The sequence below is a fragment of the Ranitomeya imitator genome, chromosome 8, assembly GCF_032444005.1.
Source record: "Ranitomeya imitator isolate aRanImi1 chromosome 8, aRanImi1.pri, whole genome shotgun sequence".
In the NCBI taxonomy this organism is placed as follows: Eukaryota; Metazoa; Chordata; class Amphibia; order Anura; family Dendrobatidae; genus Ranitomeya; species Ranitomeya imitator.
In genome coordinates, this window is record NC_091289.1 from 9,440,928 (window position 1) to 9,460,556 (window position 19,629).

At 52.3% G+C, this 19,629-nt stretch overlaps 1 protein-coding gene across 3 annotated transcripts in view; it reads right to left on the reverse strand.

The window, feature by feature from the left end:
- The window catches only part of TMCC1 (transmembrane and coiled-coil domain family 1), a 60,512-nt gene that overhangs the window by 7,751 nt on the left and 33,132 nt on the right, over window positions 1–19,629 (reverse strand). For 2 of the 3 annotated variants that reach the window (XM_069736236.1, XM_069736239.1), the window contains one exon: window positions 4,286–4,546. In XM_069736236.1, coding sequence (XP_069592337.1) covers window positions 4,286–4,546 — 261 coding nt within the window. Of the gene's footprint in view, window positions 1–4,285; window positions 4,547–6,222; window positions 6,323–19,629 lie in introns of those variants that run through there. The other variant, XM_069736237.1, reaches the window with a different exon arrangement.

A 19,629-nucleotide genomic window follows, 5' to 3' on the forward strand; every position in this document is an offset into this window, starting at 1 on the left:
CACTGGGGGCAATGCAGGAGACACTGGGGGGGGCAATGCTGGAGGACACAGTTTGCATTTGCTGGACACACTGGGGCAATGCAGGAGACACTGGGGGGGGGGGGGGAATGCAGAAGACACTGGGGGGGGGGGCAATGCAGGAGACACGGGGGGGGGGGGGCAATGCGGGGGACAATGCAGGAGACACTGGGGGGGCAATGCAGGAGACACTGGGGGGGGACAATGCAGGAGACACTGGGGGGGCAATGCAGGAGACACTGGGGGGGGGAATGCAGGAGACACTGGGGGGGGGGGGGAATGAAGAAGACACTGGGGGAGGAATGCAGGAGACACTGGGGGGGGGAATGCGGGGGGCAATACAGGAGACACTAGGGGGGCAATGCAAGAGACACTGGGGGGGGCAATGCTGGAGGACACAGTTTGCATTTGCTGGACACACTGAGGCAATGCAGGAGACACTGGGGGGGGGGGGGCAATGCAGGAGACACTGGGGGGGGAATGAAGAAGACACTGGGGGGGGAATGCAGGAGACACTGGGGGGGGGGCAATGCAGGAGACACTGGGGGGGGAATGAAGAAGACACTGGGGGGGGAATGCAGGAGACACTGGGGGGGGAATGCAGAAGACACTGGGGGGGGGGGGCAATGCAGGAGACACTGGGGGGGGGCAATGCGGGGGACAATGCAGGAGACACTGGGGGGGCAATGCAGGAGACACTGGGGGGGGACAATGCAGGAGACACTGGGGGGGAATGAAGAAGACACTGGGGGAGGAATGCAGGAGACACTGGGGGGGGGAATGCGGGGGGCAATACAGGAGACACTAGGGGGGCAATGCAAGAGACACTGGGGGGGGCAATGCTGGAGGACACAGTTTGCATTTGCTGGACACACTGAGGCAATGCAGGAGACACTGGGGGGGGGGCAATGCAGGAGACACTGGGGGGGGAATGAAGAAGACACTGGGGGGGGAATGCAGGAGACACTGGGGGGGAATGCAGGAGACACTGGGGGGGAATGCAGGAGACACTGGTGGGGAATGCTGGAGGACACAGTTTGCATTTGCTGGACACACTGGGGGGGGGGAATGAAGAAGACACTGGGGGGGGCAATGCTGGAGGACACAGTTTGCATTTGCTGGACACACTGAGGCAATGCAGGAGACACTGGGGGGGGGGGCAATGCAGGAGACACTGGGGGGGGAATGAAGAAGACACTGGGGGGGGAATGCAGGAGACACTGGGGGGGAATGCAGGAGACACTGGGGGGGAATGCAGGAGACACTGGTGGGGAATGCTGGAGGACACAGTTTGCATTTGCTGGACACACTGGGGGGGGGGAATGAAGAAGACACTGGGGGGGGCAATGCTGGAGGACACAGTTTGCATTTGCTGGACACACTGGGGCAATGCAGGAGACACTGGGGGGCAATGCGGGGGGCAATGCAGGAGACACTGGGGGGGCAATGCTGGAGGACACAGTTTGCATTTGCTGGACACTGGGGCAATGCAGCAGACACTGGAGGGGCAATGCAGCAGACACTGGGGGGGCAATGCTGGAGGACACAGTTTGCATTTGCTGGACACACTGGGGCAATGCAGGAGACACTGGGGGGCAATGCAGGAGACACTGGGGGGGCAATGCGGGGGGCAATGCTGGAGGACAGTTTGCATTTGCTGGACACACTGGGGCAATGCAGGAGACACTGGGGGGGCAATGCAGGAGACACTGGGGGGGAATGCAGGAGACACTGGGGGGCAATGCGGGGGGCAATGCAGGAGACACTGGGGGGCAATGCTGGAGGACAGTTTGCATTTGCTGGACACACTGGGGCAATGCAGGAGACACTGGGGGGCAATGCAGGAGACACTGGGGGGGGGGGAATGCAGGAGACACTGGGGGGGAATGCAGGAGACACTGGGGGGGAATGCAGGGGGCAATGCAGGAGACACTGGGGGGGGGAATGCTGGAGGACACAGTTTGCATTTGCTGGACACACTGGGGCAATGCAGGAGACACTGGGGGGGCAATGCAGGAGACACTGGGGGGGAATGCAGGAGACACTGGGGGGGAATGCAGGGGGCAATGCAGGAGACACTGGGGGGGGAATGCTGGAGGACACAGTTTGCATTTGCTGGACACACTGGGGCAATGCAGGAGACACTGGGGGGCAATGCGGGGGGCAATGCAGGAGACACTGGGGGGGCAATGCTGGAGGACACAGTTTGCATTTGCTGGACACACTGGGGCAATGCAGGAGACACTGGGGGGCAATGCAGGAGACACTGGGGGGCAATGCTGGAGGACAGTTTGCATTTGCTGGACACACTGGGGCAATGCAGGAGACACTGGGGGGCAATGCAGGAGACACTGGGGGGGGGGAATGCAGGAGACACTGGGGGGGCAATGCGGGGGGCAATGCAGGAGACACTGGGGGGCAATGCTGGAGGACACAGTTTGCATTTGCTGGACACACTGGGGCAATGCAGGAGACACTGGGGGGCAATGCAGGAGACACTGGGGGGGCAATGCAGGAGACACTGGGGGGGCAATGCAGGAGACACTGGGGGGGCAATGCAGGAGACACTGGGGGGGCAATGCTGGAGGACACAGTTTGCATTTGCTGGACACACTGGGGCAATGCAGCAGACACTGGAGGGGCAATGCAGCAGACACTGGGGGGGGGGGGGCAATGCTGGAGGACAGTTTGCATTTGCTGGACACACTGGGGCAATGCAGGAGACACTGGGGGGCAATGCAGGAGACACTGGGGCAATGCTGGAGGACACAGTCTGGGGACTGGGGCAGGTGATTGCTGGACACACTGCAATGCAGGAGACACTGGGGCAATGCTGGAGGACACAGTCTGGGGCAGATGATTGCTGGAGACACTGACTGGGGCAATGCTGGAGGACACAGTCTGGGGCAGATGATTGCTGGACACACTGGGGCAGATTGCTGGACAAACTGGGCAATGCTGGACAATTGGACATACTGGGGCATATTGCTGGACAGGACACACTGGGGGCAGATTGCTGGATACACTGTGTGGAGGTAATATGCTGGACACACTGGGGGTAATATGCTGGCCACACTGGGGATAATATGCTGGCCACACTGGGGCAGATTGTTGAACACACTGTCATGGGGCAGGATGGGGAAATCATGGGGTAGAATGGATACTCAAGAGGGCAGGATGCGCGCACATATTGCAGCAGCTAGGAATGAGACACACGGGGCCAGGATGGGGAATATTATTTACGTAGGGGCTAATTAAGGGATATTATTACTGCAGTGATGTATTTATTTTATTTTTTGAGGACACTGTTTTAAATGGGGGGGGAGGGGGGGTCGGTCCTGTTACTGTGCAGAGTGACACTATCGCCTTTTTTTCTTCGTGTTGTAATGTAGAAGTTGTGAAAAATTAAGTAATGTATTCTGCAAGCGGAGCTCGAGATAACTTATTTCCTGCAGAAACGAGTCCTGGCTGGAAGAAATAATGGCGGTCTGTGCTGGATGAAAGATGAAGGACTTCACCTAGAAACGTCACTGGTGAGTCAGTGTGTTACCTATACACTGACACTATACACTGTATACTATATACAGAGGTCCTGTGTACAATGTCACCAGTGATCACTGTATTACCTATACATTATATACAGAGCTCCTGTGTATAATACCACCAGCGATCTCTGTATTACCTCTACACAGACACTGCATACTAAGTACAGATCTCCTGTGAATACTGGCACTTATGGTGATAGTATTGTGTTGTTGTTTTTTACTGATCAGTATTGTAGTATTCAGTCACTATGTGGTGGTAATATGTGGTCTGGAAATGGTGTTGTGGTATTTGTCCCTTGTATGTGCTATTTGGTCACCAAGTGGTAATATGTGGTCTTGACATGGTGCGGTGGTATTTGTTCCTTGTATGTGATATTATTGGTCAAAATATACCTAAATTGTATTGCAGATTTTAACAAATATTTAATAGGTTACAGTAGAGTAGGGCCCGGCCATTTTTCTGGAATAATCTGGTTCGGGTATGTCACATGACCCCCGTCACATGACCGGGGGGGCCCACAGTGTCTGAACAGCCCAGGGCCCTGGCTACCCTTAATCCACCCCTGCCCATACTGGTATTACCAGCGACATGGTGGTGGCCCTGTAGTTCCTCTGCGATGCGATGTTAGGATCTGTGGGACGGCCCCCCAATATGGTGATGCTGGATTATATTTTCCAGACCCCGATGATCTGGTGTTTCCGTTACATTGTGGGGGTCTCACCTGTTTGATCCGTGCACTCTGCTGTCTGTCCGCATTGTTCGCCAGCTTCAGGTACTCGGCCACATTGTCATCTCGGGCCGTCTGCTCGATCTTGATCTGTTCCGTTAGTTTCAGGATCTTCTGCTGCAGCTGTAGAATAGCCGCCTTGGTCCGCTGTGGGTCAGGGGTCCCGTCAACTGTGTCTGCGGCCAACATGCCGTCCGCCCCCGAGGACACCATACTGGAAACCTGTGTGAGACCTCCTCCTTCCAGCCGATCGAGCTGTGAGAGACAAAACAATGTCAAAAATGATTTCCAACATGGCAGCTTTAAAAAGCAGATAAATGGGTGGCAAAGAACTACAAATCCCAGCAACATTCTATCAAAGCTGAGCTAGTATCGTTAGATCTCCACTAGTTGGACAGACTCTGCATAGGGCACTTCCATTACACGAAATTTACAAAACACCAATTAAAAGGGAAATTATATATTTAAAGTGGCATCCGCTCGTCACCAGGGAAGCATGGGAGATCCCATAGCCGGGGGCCTTCTCCAGGAGACACGGGGTTAAGCGTGAGTCCTCCTCAGGAGACATCTCAGTAATTGTATTAGCACAGGGTGGGATTTTCTGCTCTCCACCCTGGTGTAATCCTGTAAATCTGGGGGCAGTCAGTGGTCAGGAGGCTGCAGGATGGATTAGAGGTGCCAGGCCCCAGTGAACAATGGGCCATTCTTAGTGGTCAGGGGGGTGTTCATTGAAGCCCCCCAATTGTATGTAGAGGAGGAGGGGTGAAGGAAGTCTCACTTAACTCTTTGATGCTTCTTATCCCCTCTCTCTAGGAATGGGAACAGCCATCAATGAAGAAAGATGGCACCTGCGCCCACTGGGGAAGACACAAACCAATGTCCAGCACCACCCGTACCCCCACCCCGACACGCTGATCAGCGACATCCTTGTACAAAGGCATCACACTGATCAGCATTGCCTAGGCACAGTAGCCATGATTGTGTCACGGAAGATGCCGACCAGTGGGGAGCGATTGTGTCCCGGGAGACGCCGACCAGTGGGCAGCGATTGTGTCCCGGGAGATGCCGACCAGCGGGCAGCTATGGTGTCCCGGAAGATGCCGACCAGTGGGCAGCTATGGTGTCCTGGGAGACACCGACCAGTGGGCAGCGATTGTGTCCTGGGAGACGCCGACCAGTGGGCAGCAATTGTGTCCTGGGAGATGCCGACCAGCGGGCAGCTATGGTGTCCCGGAAGATGCCGACCAGTGGGCAGCTATGGTGTCCCGGAAGATGCCGACCAGTGGGCAGCGATTGTGTCCTGGGAGACACCGACCAGTGGGCAGCGATTGTGTCCCGGGAGACGCCGACCAGTGGGCAGCGATTGTGTCCTGGGAGACGCCGACCAGTGGGCAGAGATTGTGTCCAGGGAGACCCCAATTGATGTGCAGCACTTGTGCCCGGGGCGACAATCACAGTACATTCACCAGCACCTATTGGCCCGGTGGGCGCATGCCAATCATCACAAGGACACCATGGAAGCACACGGGTCGGCATCACCAGGACATCAATCATCAGTGGTACACTGCCCTATGGCAACATACTGATCTAAGCTGGGTACAGTGGGGGTACACTACCATCCTTGGGTCTGGGTAACTGATCATTTCTACCCTGAATCAAGTGCTGATCCAAGTAACCTGAGCTCACGACCTATTCACACAATGGTACCACATTACCACTGTCTCCAGGGCATAAATAAGACAATCACAGTCCCTGGGGCACAAGAGATGCCACAACTGTGCGCACTCCTGGCACAACCATCCCGCACTGTTCACACCAATACTGACTGGGGTTCCGCTGCCGAATCCTCACACGCTGCCTGCAACACAGTACCCTGACCCCTTGTTCCCTCAGCACAGTGCCCCTCATCGCTGGCACTGCCCGCTGCTCACCTCCTGCTTGTGCAGCCTCAGTATTTTGTCCCAGTGCATATCTGGTGCCTGCCGCCTGCTGCATACTCCAGCGCTCAGCTGCTTGTGAGCACAGAGGTATCTCACCACCTGAAACTGTCAATCACAGGGATGAGCTGCTGCGCCCTCCCCACGAGGCGGGACCGCCAGCGGCCAGGTGGTGAGTAACCCTTTACTTCCCAGAGATCACAGGGAGTTTCACTATCACATGAGTCAGATTTTACCTTCATAGGGAACATGGATGAAAACTGTCCGCTCTTCACATCCCAGATCTGTGCAATCTATCGCTCGGCTATAAACATTATTTCTCTTATGGGACTTTCGGCATGTTCCGTATAAGTGTGACCTGTGCGCCCGCTCTGGGGTACCGCACCCGAAATGTGAGGCTACTTTATATATCCACACTCCTGACCGCTAGCAATAATCGCCAACATATCAGTGGTCGGCGACTATCCTGCCACTTTAGGCCACTGGGACGTCAGGACACTGCACTAGATTCATTTTCTCATCGTGGTCAAGACCTCTGCTTGCAGTCAGTAAAAAGGGGCGACCAAAAGCGAAACTCGTTACAGTCCTAGAGGTAAACAGAAAACCACGACAATACGTAAATGCTCACGTAATGGCGGTGTCACCATTCTTGCCAGGCGGCACAAACCGCAGGCGGCCTTAGTATGGCTTGCTTCTGATTTGCAGCAAAAAAATTTGTGGCGAAAGCACACGTGATCTTTGTCGCGCAGTTCACACCCGTGCGGAGAAGAGCAGTCACAACCATTACACGTGCAGTATATTCTAGGGGTGTTTTCACATGACGCTGTTTCACTACAAAGTGATGCTTTTTTTCCCCCCTAGCACATTGCAAATCCAAAAACGTGTGCAAAATAGTTTTGCCAGGTTGGCTCTGACTTAGTTCTGCCAATTCCATTCGGCCAATGTAAACGTACCTTAGGGGTGTAGTCACGGTCGGGTCAAATCACAATTAGTTTTTTTGCAATGATTGGTGAAAAATATTGCAGTTTTCTTAAAATTATAGCAAAACCGATGTACTTTGCATTCATGTCATGGTAAGACCCTGTAAATGCACTCCTGTCCTCACAACAGAGAATATTACAATTATATCCAGTCTAGACCAGCAGTGCCCATCTGTATCCAGCCTTGATGGTTTTGCTACAATGTATCAGTGCAGGTAATAAGTATCAGCCTGAACTCTATTGTCCGGACTAAAATCAATTGCATCACAACCGTATACCGATTTGTAACAGCCTTTACCTCTGGATGTCAACATGGTTGTTCCTATTCACTGACAACAAGCAGAAATCTTATAAATGGTGCAAAATTGAAACCCCAAGTTCCATTAAAACTTCATAAAACCAAACGCCGCCCGTCCGGGATACAACGGCAGCTCGGCGTCCCTCCGTGTACCACGCAGGTCCAACCATCTCGTGGCCATAATCCGATCCATGAACGTTCCCGTGTGATAGCGGATTAATTCCGGGGTATAATCCCGTTATGCAAAATATGGAAACAATGTCTTCTTGATATAGGGTTATATAATGCACGGGAACAATGCGGTTAGTGTAAACCAACACATAATCCTGCTGCCGGCCACAAAAATCCTGTTTATGGGGCTGCGGTTCTCACGACATGGCACGCTGGGAGTGGTAGTGTCACCCCGGCTGGGGAGTCACAGGTTGAAGATACATTATATAAAGTATTGACGGACACAGCTTTGCCAGTAGTGGGTCGGAGTCCGGAGCGTTCCGACCTCATTCTCCTGAATAAAGGGTTTATGTTCATGTGGGGGCCCCCGATGTGGGCACAGGCAGTGCATTCTTGTGCATCTGCCAACCTGCTCTCCATCTTGTACAAAGCTTTTTTTTTTTATGAATTATGGCCAGAAAAATAAAAAAAATCCGCCTCCGGGATCCTTTGCAGCCTCACATTTAAGACAATATTACAAACCTCAGCTGTTGGGAAGTAGCACCCCGAATCACAAAAGATGAATGACTGCTACAAACCTCATGTTCTGCAGCAGCTGCAGTGACCAGCTGCCAGCCCCTAAAGGGCCAAACCACCCACAGCGCCCAGATCATCAGGGCATATTCTCAGTTTGCAGAAATCCACACACCCACTTCAGAAACCACCATAATTCGGCTTTATGGGACTCATACTTGCAAATCCACTGACAGATTTTGCTGCGGATTCTTACCCGATAGATCCTAATCGCTATATTGAAGCAGCAACATTTATCCAACCATGTATGATAAGCTTCCTCGTCATTACTCTAATTCTGGGAGCTGAAAGGGACGAGAGGGGCCGGAAGGGTTAACAATGTTCGCCCTGAGGAGGAAGGGTTAAAAGAAACTTCTTCTCTCATGACATCATGGTGATCAGTGCACAGCTCATGTTTATGGCATGAAAACAGCAGCTCATTGGGAGGTGTGGATCACAGCTGATACCAGAGGCGGAAGTGACTACTACCCCCAGCAGACAGCACGGAAGTGACTACTACCCCCAGCAGACAGCACGGCTCACTGCCCCCGGGCAAACATCCTGGTATCAGGACACCCACCCTGAGAGAGAAAGTGCAACACTGGTACCTGCACAGACACGGCTGCAAAACGTGAGCTCCAGCCGGGGAGAAGACAGAGCCCCCAAATGTCCACGGGTCCCCCCGCCCAGAAACCCCAAAATGTCCACGGCTCCCCCCCGCCCAGAAACCCAAAGATGTCCACCCTCCCCCCCAAATGTCTACGGCTCTCTTGCCCAGAACCCCAAAATGTGCCTGAACCATCTGCATACACCGCTCCCCCGCTTGAACCCTCCGCGTACACCTCTCCCCCGCCTGAACCCTCCACATACACCGCTCCCCCGCCTGAACCCTCCGCATACACCGCTCCCCCGCCTGAACCCTCCGCATACACCGCTCCCCTCGCTTGAACCCTCCGCATACACCGCTTCCCCGCCTGAACCCTCCGCATACACCGCTCTCCCGCCTGAACCCTCCGCATACACCGCTCCCCCGCCTGAACCCTCCGCATACACCGCTCCCCCGCCTGAACCCTCCGCATACACCGCTCCCCCGCCTGAACCCTCCGCATACACCGCTCCCCTCGCTTGAACCCTCCGCATACACCGCTTCCCCGCCTGAACCCTCCGCATACACCGCTCTCCCGCCTGAACCCTCCGCATACACCGCTCCCCCGCCTGAACCCTCCGCATACACCGCTCCCCCGCCTGAACCCTCCGCATACACCGCTCCCCCGCCTGAACCCTCCGCATACACCGCTCCCCCGCCTGAACCCTCCGCATACACCGCTCCCCTCGCTTGAACCCTCCGCATACACCGCTCTCCCGCCTGAACCCTCCGCATACACCGCTCCCCCCCTGAACCCTCCACTCCCCCCGCCTGAACCCTCCGCATACACCGCTCCTCCCTGAACCCTCCGCATACACCGCTCCCCCCCTGAACCCTCCACTCCCCTCGCCTGAACCCTCCGCATACACCGCTCTCCCGCCTGAACCCTCCGCATACACCGCTCTCCCGCCTGAACCCTCCGCATACACCGCTCTCCCGCCTGAACCCTCCGCGTACACCGCTCCCCCGCCTGAACCCTCCGCATACACCGCTCCCCTCGCTTGAACCCTCCGCATACACCGCTCTCCCGCCTGAACCCTCCGCATACACCGCTCCCCTTGCTTGAACCCTCCGCAAACACCGATCCCCCGCCTGAACCCTCCGTGTACACCGCTCCCTGGCAGGTCGGCTACAGCGCTCACAGGCAGCGATTGTTTACCTCAGAGTCAGCACATGAGCACGATCCCATTGTAGCCTAATCTAATGTACACATCAAATCACCACAGCCTCATAGTCAGCCGCCATAAATCACTGCACAGGATGTGGCAGGTGCAGACACTGACAGCTGAATAGGTCAAAATAAACAGAAAACTACAGGAAAAAAAATAAAAATCTGTTAGTGTAGTTATTACTGTTATTATAATTTGAAATATGGCGCCGTTATAGGCCCTGGCAACAAAGCCACCTCAGAGCAAGCCTCACTGTCCATAGCAACCAATCACAGGTCAGCTTTCAATTTAGAAGCAGCATTTGAAAAATGAAACAGCCTGTGATTGGTTGCTATGTGTTACCTTATACTTCGAGGCTTAGATGGTCCAAACAGCCATTCTGTGAGATGAAACCATATTACTTGTAGTCGGTCCACTCACTCACAGCCATTTTGTAGAACGGGACAACATTTTCAGGAAGGTTGCCCAATATAAATACAAGGCCATAAAGGGCCAAAGTCCTCAAGGAGCGCAAGCTCCTAAAATGGTGTCCGGTACTTTCTGTGATGACTCACTTTAAGAAATAACCTAGAACTAAGCAGCGAAAGTGTAAAATGGAAGGTTAATGAGATGCGTGTTCTCGGATGGGCACATGCCTGTACATCTCACAGATGACAGGTCTGCAGGCGAGATGGATGCCGATAGTAAAGTTAGCCTGCGGGCTGACAAGTTAATAATGGCTTCCAGGATTTGGGACAAAGCGCATGGACGAGGGAAAAATAAAAAATTCTGACCAAAAGCAAAAGCACATCACATAGCCCTGACATAGAAGACCCCGTCACACGGACAGAAAAAAACAAATCATCCCCTTTAATGTGTGGGGGAAGGGCGGTGACAACCACTCAATTCACACCAAACACTGAGAAAAGTACAAATATATATATATAAAAAAAAAAAAAAAAAACCACGCACGCACCGCTTCTTGGGGAAATAATATGGCGCCGTTTTCTTTTGTTCCTCCTCTTGGTTGCTTGTTCACTGTAGTATTAAATGGCGGCTATAATCCCATGTACCTGCAGGATTTACACTTGTCAGGTGACTGTACGGAGGGATTTGGCCCCGAGAGTAGGAAACATTACAACTATCGCTTACACGGGGGCAGTCATGGAAATCCGGGCGTGAGACAGAGACGAAGCCGCGAGCAAAAAGTGTATAAATCACTGACATTTCCTGGAAATGTACAAAGACGCGGCTACAATACAGCACGGAGCCGCCTTACCTGAGAAAAAGAGAAAAAATACCTGAGGGGGAAAAAAAAAAAAACAATTCAGAAGTGTAAAGTGAGAAAAAGAATAATGGCCGACTTGTGCTACAAACGCCACATCTGTAATATAGTGAGACAAGATGGAGGCGCACAACACCCAAAATTCACATTTTACCTACAATCATGATGGTAGTGAAACGCGCGGTGAGGAGGCGGCGAATTCATGATAAATCTGCAAGACCCTCGGAGACACAAATAAAGGAGGAGTGTGAGGAAAGTAATCAACGCTCGCCCCCCGCGCTGATCACACGCGGATTCTCTGGAGGACGCGGCACATTGCTTTATTATGGCTCCTACACATAATTGAGGGGGAAGGAGTCGGTGGTGACTTAACATCTTTTCATTATTTGAGGCTTTAAAAAAGAAAACGCTCCATGTTACCACAGCTTGTGATGCGGTTTTTCTGGATATTTAGGGGGGCTAAGTGGCGACGTTTGCGTGACTGAATTTGCAGCCTTACATCACGGTCATACACGACGGCACAAAACTGAGGAAAATAAATAAATTGTGAAATACATTAAAACTGCATTGCTGCAATTATTAAAAAAAAGAATCCGTGGCATTCAGGGCCCTTGGATGTACGGCGGCCATATTGGTGTCAGCCATCTTTTCCAGATATTAATTAGGAAGCAGTGCAGTGACAAGGGAAGGACTCGTACATTTCCAGGTGATGTCGTCATGGCTCACGAGCCGTGTGCCACCGTATAATCGGCGCCCTGTAATTTCTGGCCTATTATAAGGCTATGAATCCCATGTATCCCGGCATGATTCATGGTGAGGAATGGTGACGCGGCGGCGGGCAGAGAGCGGACGGGTCGGACCAGATTCACGGTGACACCTAATAATCTGAGAGGTCATTCCTGTATAAACCATCCTCCATAGGGAAACACTAGCCACGGGGGCCCCAATATGGAGCCAAGCATCCCACAATATTGGATCCACGCTCTCCCCTAGAAGCCATTTTCTATGCCACATGCACAAACTCGTGGCTTTTAATCCCAGTCTTATGAGGCTTGACTGTTTCCCCAACTCTCGCCTATGCTTTACACTGCAGCCCTGCTTGTTCAGCAGACTTCTATTACAAGATGGAAGACTATGAACTACAGCTGGTGAGGAGCCTTAACACAGGAATCTGCGTCCACCATACTTTACACTGCAGCTACAGGAACGGCCTGTAATAAGGCGCAGGGATGAGATCAGTTCATTCTGCCCTGGTCCGGCATCCGGTCCAGTCCTCTGTGCAGCCGGTCTCCACTGCAGAGTGAGGATCCAGACCGCTGCGATTCCTCCAGGGGAGAAATCCTTTGCTTACATCTGTACCGGAGGCCATTAATATGGTTGTGTGCACGCACCCTTAAAGCAGTTGACCGGGGTGTTAAGAAACCAATGTTACAAATAAAATACAGATTACACACCGCCGCTCTGGTGGTCCCGGTCCTGCTGCAGCGATAACATCACATCCACCATTTAACTGGCCTCAGCTGATGCATGGCAAGTAAATGGCTGGCGATTGGCTGCAGCGGTCAGTTCATCCAACACAAGCGACTTCTGCCTCCAATCACTGCCTGCGACAGCAGCTGATGTGTCACCATTGCGGTATGGGGGTGGCCGCAGTTGTCCGCACTTTTACAGATAGTTAAAAACGGAGAAAGCAAGTGCGCAGTTTTTGCAGAATACCTGTCCGCCATCTTTTGATCCCATTGCTTATCTTCCTCTCAGTTTGGAGAATGGGGTCTGACAATGACAGAAGCCCGGGGGCTCATGAGGGAGGCACGGACACGTATGAAGCGGCTGGGCCCTGCATGGGGAGTCGGTGCCACGTAGCACAGATGCAGGCGATGGCATTTGTGGACCTTTCCACCCCCGATCTGTTTGCAGACACTTCACTGATGATTGTTTCCTCTTCGCAAACAGGAACCGGGCGCGGCCGAATTGGGAACGTGCCGTCCGAATATACCCGAGCCCCAACCAGACACCATTGTGTGCCCCCTGAACGTACCCACATGTACCAGGAGCAGACGCTGATCACACGCAGACCAGACGGGTTAGTCTGGTACTTGTGGTTTCACCAGTGCTGTAGAGGAGGGGGCAGCCTAGAGTCACCCCCCGGGCAAAATCTCATTCACATCCTGCAGAGAAAAGCCGCAGCGCAAATTGCCTGATCCCGTGGTTAAGTTATCTGCAGCAGCTACATGCTTTATTAGAAGAAATGCAATACAAGCAATTATCCTAAAAATCTGCAAAAATTATTGGAATTGGGAGGGGGCAACGATGGAAAGAAAGGGTGAAAGAGCAAAAGGCAATATCCCAAATGCCCCATGGGTACGTATGGTAAAGGGTTTGCTCTCTGCATAGGTTATGAACGCCTCTACAGAATGTTTTAAAAAGGCTTCTTTTAAAGGGTCTTTACGCTCCACTCCCCAATCCTATATGTACTTTTTTGTGCGGGGGAAGCACAGATTGCTCTGTGGTTAGCTATACTAGGGTGCTCACAGGTTGCATGGGCACCCATCTCTAGCTGGCTGTGGCAGCAGGGGGTAATGGTGCCTGGGCACCCATCTGTAGCTGGCTGTGGTGGCAGAGGTTAATGGTGCATGGGCACCCATCTGTAGCTGGCTGTGGCAGCAGGGATTAATGGTGCGTGGGTACCCATCTGTAGCTGGCTGTGGCGGCAGGGGTTAATGGTGCGTGGGCACCCATCTCTAGCTGGCTGTTGCGGCAGGAGTTAATGGTGCGTGGGCACCCATCTGTAGCTGGCTGTGGCGGCAGGGGTTAATGGTACGTGGGCACCCATCTGTAGCTGGCTGTGGCGGCAGGGGTTAATGGTGCATGAGCACCCATCTGTAGCTGGCTGTGGTGGCAGGGGTTAATGGTGCATGGGCACCCATCTGTGGTGGCAGGGGTTAATGGTGCATGAGCACCCATCTGTAGCTGGCTGTGGTGGCAGGGATTAATGGTGCGTGGGCACCCATCTGTAGCTGGCTGTGGTGGCAGGGATTAATGGTGCGTGGGCACCCATCTGTAGCTGGCTGTGGTGGCAGGGGTTAATGGTGCATGGGCATCCATCTGTGGTGGCAGGGGTTAATGGTGCATGAGCACCCATCTGTAGCTGGCTGTGGCGGCGGGGGTTAGTGGTGCATGGGCACCCATCTGTAGCTGGCTGTGGCGGCGGGGGTTAGTGGTGCATGGGCACCCATCTGTAGCGGCAGGGGTTAATGGTGCGTGGGCACCCATCTGTAGCTGGCTGTGGCGGCAGGGGGTAATGGTGCGTGGGCACCCATCTGTAGCTGGCTGTGGTGGCAGGGGTTAATGGTGCATGAGCACCCATCTGTAGCTGGCTGTGGCGGCGGGGGTTAGTGGTGCATGGGCACCCATCTGTAGCGGCAGGGGTTAATGGTGCGTGGGCACCCATCTGTAGCTGGCTGTGGTGGCAGGGATTAATGGTGCGTGGGCACCCATCTGTAGCTGGCTGTGGCGGCAGGGGGTAATGGTGCGTGGGCACCCATCTGTAGCTGGCTGTGGCGGCAGGGGTTAATGGTGCGTGGGCACCCATCTGTAGCTGGCTGTGGTGGCAGGGGTAATGGTGCTTGGGCACCCATCTGTAGCTGGCTGTGGCGGCAGGGGTTAATGGTGCGTGGGCACCCATCTGTAGCTGGCTGTGGCGGCAGGGGGTAATGGTGCATGGGCACCCATCTGTAGCTGGCTGTGGTGGCAGGGATTAATGGTGCGTGGGCACCCATCTGTAGCTGGCTGTGGCGGCAGGGGGTAATGGTGCATGGGCACCCATCTGTAGCTGGCTGTGGCGGCAGGGGTTAATGGTGCGTGGGCACCCATCTGTAGCTGGCTGTGGCGGCAGGGGGTAATGGTGCATGGGCACCCATCTATAGCTGGCTGTGGCGGCAGGGGTTAATGATGCGTGGGCACCCATCTGTAGCTGGCTGTGGCGGCAGGGGGTAATGGTGCATGGGCACCCATCTGTAGCTGGCTGTGGCGGCAGGGGGTAATGGTGCATGGGCACCCATCTATAGCTGGCTGTGGCGGCGGGGGTTAGTGGTGCATGGGCACCCATCTGTAGCTGGCTGTGGCGGCAGGGGGTAATGGTGCATGGGCACCCATCTGTAGCTGGCTGTGGCGGCAGGGGTTAATGGTGCGTGGGCACCCATCTGTAGCTGGCTGTGGCGGCAGGGGGTAATGGTGCATGGGCACCCATCTATAGCTGGCTGTGGCGGCAGGGGTTAATGATGCGTGGGCACCCATCTGTAGCTGGCTGTGGCGGCAGGGGGTAATGGTGCATGGGCACCCATCTGTAGCTGGCTGTGGCGGCAGGGGGTAATGGTGCATGGGCACCCATCTATAGCTGGCTGTGGCGGCGGGGGTTAGTGGTGCATGGGCACCCATCTGTAGCTGGCTGTGGCGGCAGGGGGTAATGGTGCATGGGCACCCATCTGTAGCTGGCTGTGGCGGCAGGGGGTAATGGTGCATGGGCACCCATCTGTAGCTGGCTGTGGCGGCAGGGGGTAATGGTGCATGGGCACCCATATGTAGCTGGCTGTGGCGGCAGGGGGTAATGGTGCAGGTGGGGGATGTTCTTTCTTTTGGTCTGGTACTGGAGAGCTCTTGGGCTTCACCTGCATGACCGGGTGGGGGATGGGGGCCGCAGGTGACAGAGCAGGATTACTATGGGCTTCAGGAATTCTGTCTGGCTATAACTGTCCGAGGGACACAATGCTGGAGACACAGGCGACACCTGCGGCCAAATGCATCAGGTGCGGTCATCAGCAGCTGTGCAATAGATCCACCCACAACTAGCAGGGCAAAGTCCAAAATTGGGGTTAAGTTTCCAGATGTTATCAGCCTACTGATAAAATATGGGGAAAAAAACAACAAAAAAACCTCTATATACAAGTGAAATACTGAACATTACCCCACATATTGCCCTCTATATAGGGAAATACACTTTTTCCTGGGAAAAAAACCCCCAAACTCTAAATAATGCAGTTCCTGATTCTTGCCACCAGATGGCTGTGCAGAGCTATTTTGTGCCCCAAACTGTACATTCCTCCGCAGGGTCCTGTGTACATTACTGGCCAGACAGTGGATATAACCTTTCATGGGTGGGAGGGGAAAAAATAAATAAATAAAAATCACCTGATTTAACCATTTAAATACTGGACTAATCTACACGAGGATTAAACTGGCTGCACAGGAGATTTGCATATTGTTTTCCCATTGAAATAAACCATTGTTAGAAATGGCGGCATTCTGCAGCTGGACGCCCAGGACGGTGGATATGGATCCTTGCACATTTCCACTAATAGAAATACATTTGGGCATTGCCATTTAAGCAATTCCCTTCTACCATGTTGAAGTTTCGAGAAGCATATGCCAACCGTGTGTACATAGCGCAGGGCATACAGGCGTAAACTGCGGCATCTCGTGCCCTTCCTGTCACCTCGGCACCAGCTCGCCCGCCCGGTAGAGGAAGCGATGAGGTCTGCGGCAGGAAACCGCTCTGCGCACCCAGCGGTATAAATATATATATATGTACGGCGATATAAATATATACGGATATTGCAAAACCTATAAAGAATCGGATGACTTCATTACTTAACTCCATCAGTGCCGAGACTCCAGACAAAAATGGTTACGGAGAAAAGTTTCTCATCATTGTGCGCTGATTCTTCACTTTTTTCAAGATCTCTGCAACAAGTTCTTGAATTTAAAGAAAAAAAAAAAAAAAGCCAGCTGAGAATAGTCTGCACACATTTTGCGTCGTACGTCCCTTTAATGAGCGGCTCGCACGTCTGCGCCGTCCATACAGTTCAATGTGATCTATGCAGTGTTGTAATCGAGGCTCTAAAATCCAAGGGAAGGAACCAACAAGGCATCAAGTGGAACTTCCCCTTTAAGGAACAAGCAAATGCAAACTCCTAGGATGCGCCATGGTGGTCCTGGCGCAGCGAGGATGGGGGCAGCGTTGGATCCGGGTCCCACTGTCATTCTGAATGCTGGGGGTCTTTGTGGTCAGACCCCCGTTGATTAGCAAGTGACAGCCTCTCAGTGATACGCTTTTACTGTAATCCCCCTTATGAGTTGGGGGTCCTGTGTGCAGGGCTGGGGGGTCTCGTGCCTCCCTGGGAGGTCCGTGCAGGAAGCCATATGTTGTCGTCGTCATTTCATCTTGTATATAAATATGTAGGAGACGCCGGGGCCCGGCCGCCATGACAAGTGGCGCTGGCGAGGTCGGCTCTGGTGTAATCGGTGCTGTACATGGGGACGGCACACGAGGAAATATTTAAAGTACCGGTAGATACATAAACAAAATCTCATCCCACAGCCGCCTCCGATCCTACAGTCGGGAGTTGTTCTTTCATCACTGCACAAGTCGCCATGTCCTATCTGTGTCTAGGAAAGCTGGGTGGCAACCATTAAAGGGAAACTGTCAGCAATATTATCGGTATGCAAGGTCATACAAGAGAGCGGTGTGCGAAGATCGCAATTGTCATCTCCATCCGTAACGTACGCCGAGTGGCATCTCGGCTCCTGCAGTCCGTGGCTCCTCGCCACTTCTCTGCCACATACAATCACAGGGGTGGCACGAAGCAGTAGAGGATGGCGAGAGGTGAAGGTGCGCAGCGGACTGCAAATGCATAGACCCCCCCAGTGCACTTTGCAGAAAGATAAAAAGACGAATTTTGCTGCAACATACCATGAAAGTTAGGCGTTACAACCCCCGGCAAATATTATGGAATCACCGGCCTTGGAGGATGTTCATTCAGTGGTTTTTTGTAGAAAAAAAAAAAACAGCAGATCACAGACATGGCACAAAACTAAAGTCATTTCAAATGGCAACTTTCTGGCTTTAAGAAACCCTAAATGAAATCAAGAACATAAAATGTGGTATTCAGTAATGGTTACTTTTATTAACCAAGCATAAGGGAAAAAAATTATGGAATCACCCTGTAAATTTTCATACCCAAAACTAACACCTGCATCAAATTAGATCTGCTCGTTAGTCTGCATCTAAAGCGGAGTGATCACACCTTGGAGAGCTGCTGCACCAAGTGGACTGACATGAATCATGACTCCAACACGAGTGATGTCAATTGAAACAAAGGAGAGGATTATCAAACTCTTAAAAGAGGGTAAATCATCACGCAATGTTGCAAAAGATGTTGGTTGTTCACAGTCAGCTGTGTCTAAAATCTGGACCAAATACAAACAACATGGGAAGGTTGTTAAAGGCAAACATACTGGTCGACCAATGAAGACATCAAAGCGTGAAGACCGGAAACTTAAAGCAATATGTCTCCAAAACAGGAAATGTACAACAAAACAAATGAACGAATGGGGAGGAAACTGGAGTCAACGTCTGTGACCGAACTGTAAGAAACAGACTAAAGGAAATGGGATTTGCATACAGAAAAGTGAAAGCCATCATTAACACCTAAACAGAAAAAAAACAAAGTTACAATGGGCTCAGGAAAAGCAATAGTGGACTGTGGATGACTGGATGAAAGTCATTCAGTGATGAATCGTGAATCTGCATTGGACAAGGTGATGATGATGGAACTTCTGTTTGGTGCCGTTCCAATGAGATTTATAAAGATGACTGCCCGAAGAGAACATGCACATTTCCAGAGTCATTGATGATATGGGGCCGCATGTCAGGTAAAGGCACTGGGGAGATGGGCGTCATTACATCTTCAATAAATGCACAAGTTTATGTTGATATTTTGGACACTTTTCTTATTCCATCAATTGAAAGGATGTTTGGGGATGATGAAATCATTATTCAAGATGATAATGCATCCTGCCGTAGAGCAAACACTGTGCAAACATTCCTTGAAAAAAGACACATAAGGTCAATGTCATGGGCTGCAAATAGTCCGGATCTCAATCCAATAGAAAGTCTTTGGTGGAAGGTGAAGAAAATGGTCCATGACAAGAATCCAACCTGCAAAGCTGATCTGGGGACAGCAATCAGAGAAAGATGGAGGCAGATTGATGAAGAGTCCTGTGTGACCCTCAGTAAGTCCAGGCCTCAGAGACGGCAAGCTGTAATAAAGGCCAGAGGTGGTGCAACAAAATACTACTGATGTGTTGGAGGTTTTTTTTTTCTTTATTTTTCATGATTCCATAATTTTTCCTCAGAATTGAGTGACTCCATAATTTTTCCCCTATGCTTGGTTACAAAAAGTAACCATTACTGACTACCACATTTTTTGTTCTTGATTCTTTTAGTGTTTCTTAAAGCCAGAAAGTTGCCATTTGAAATGACT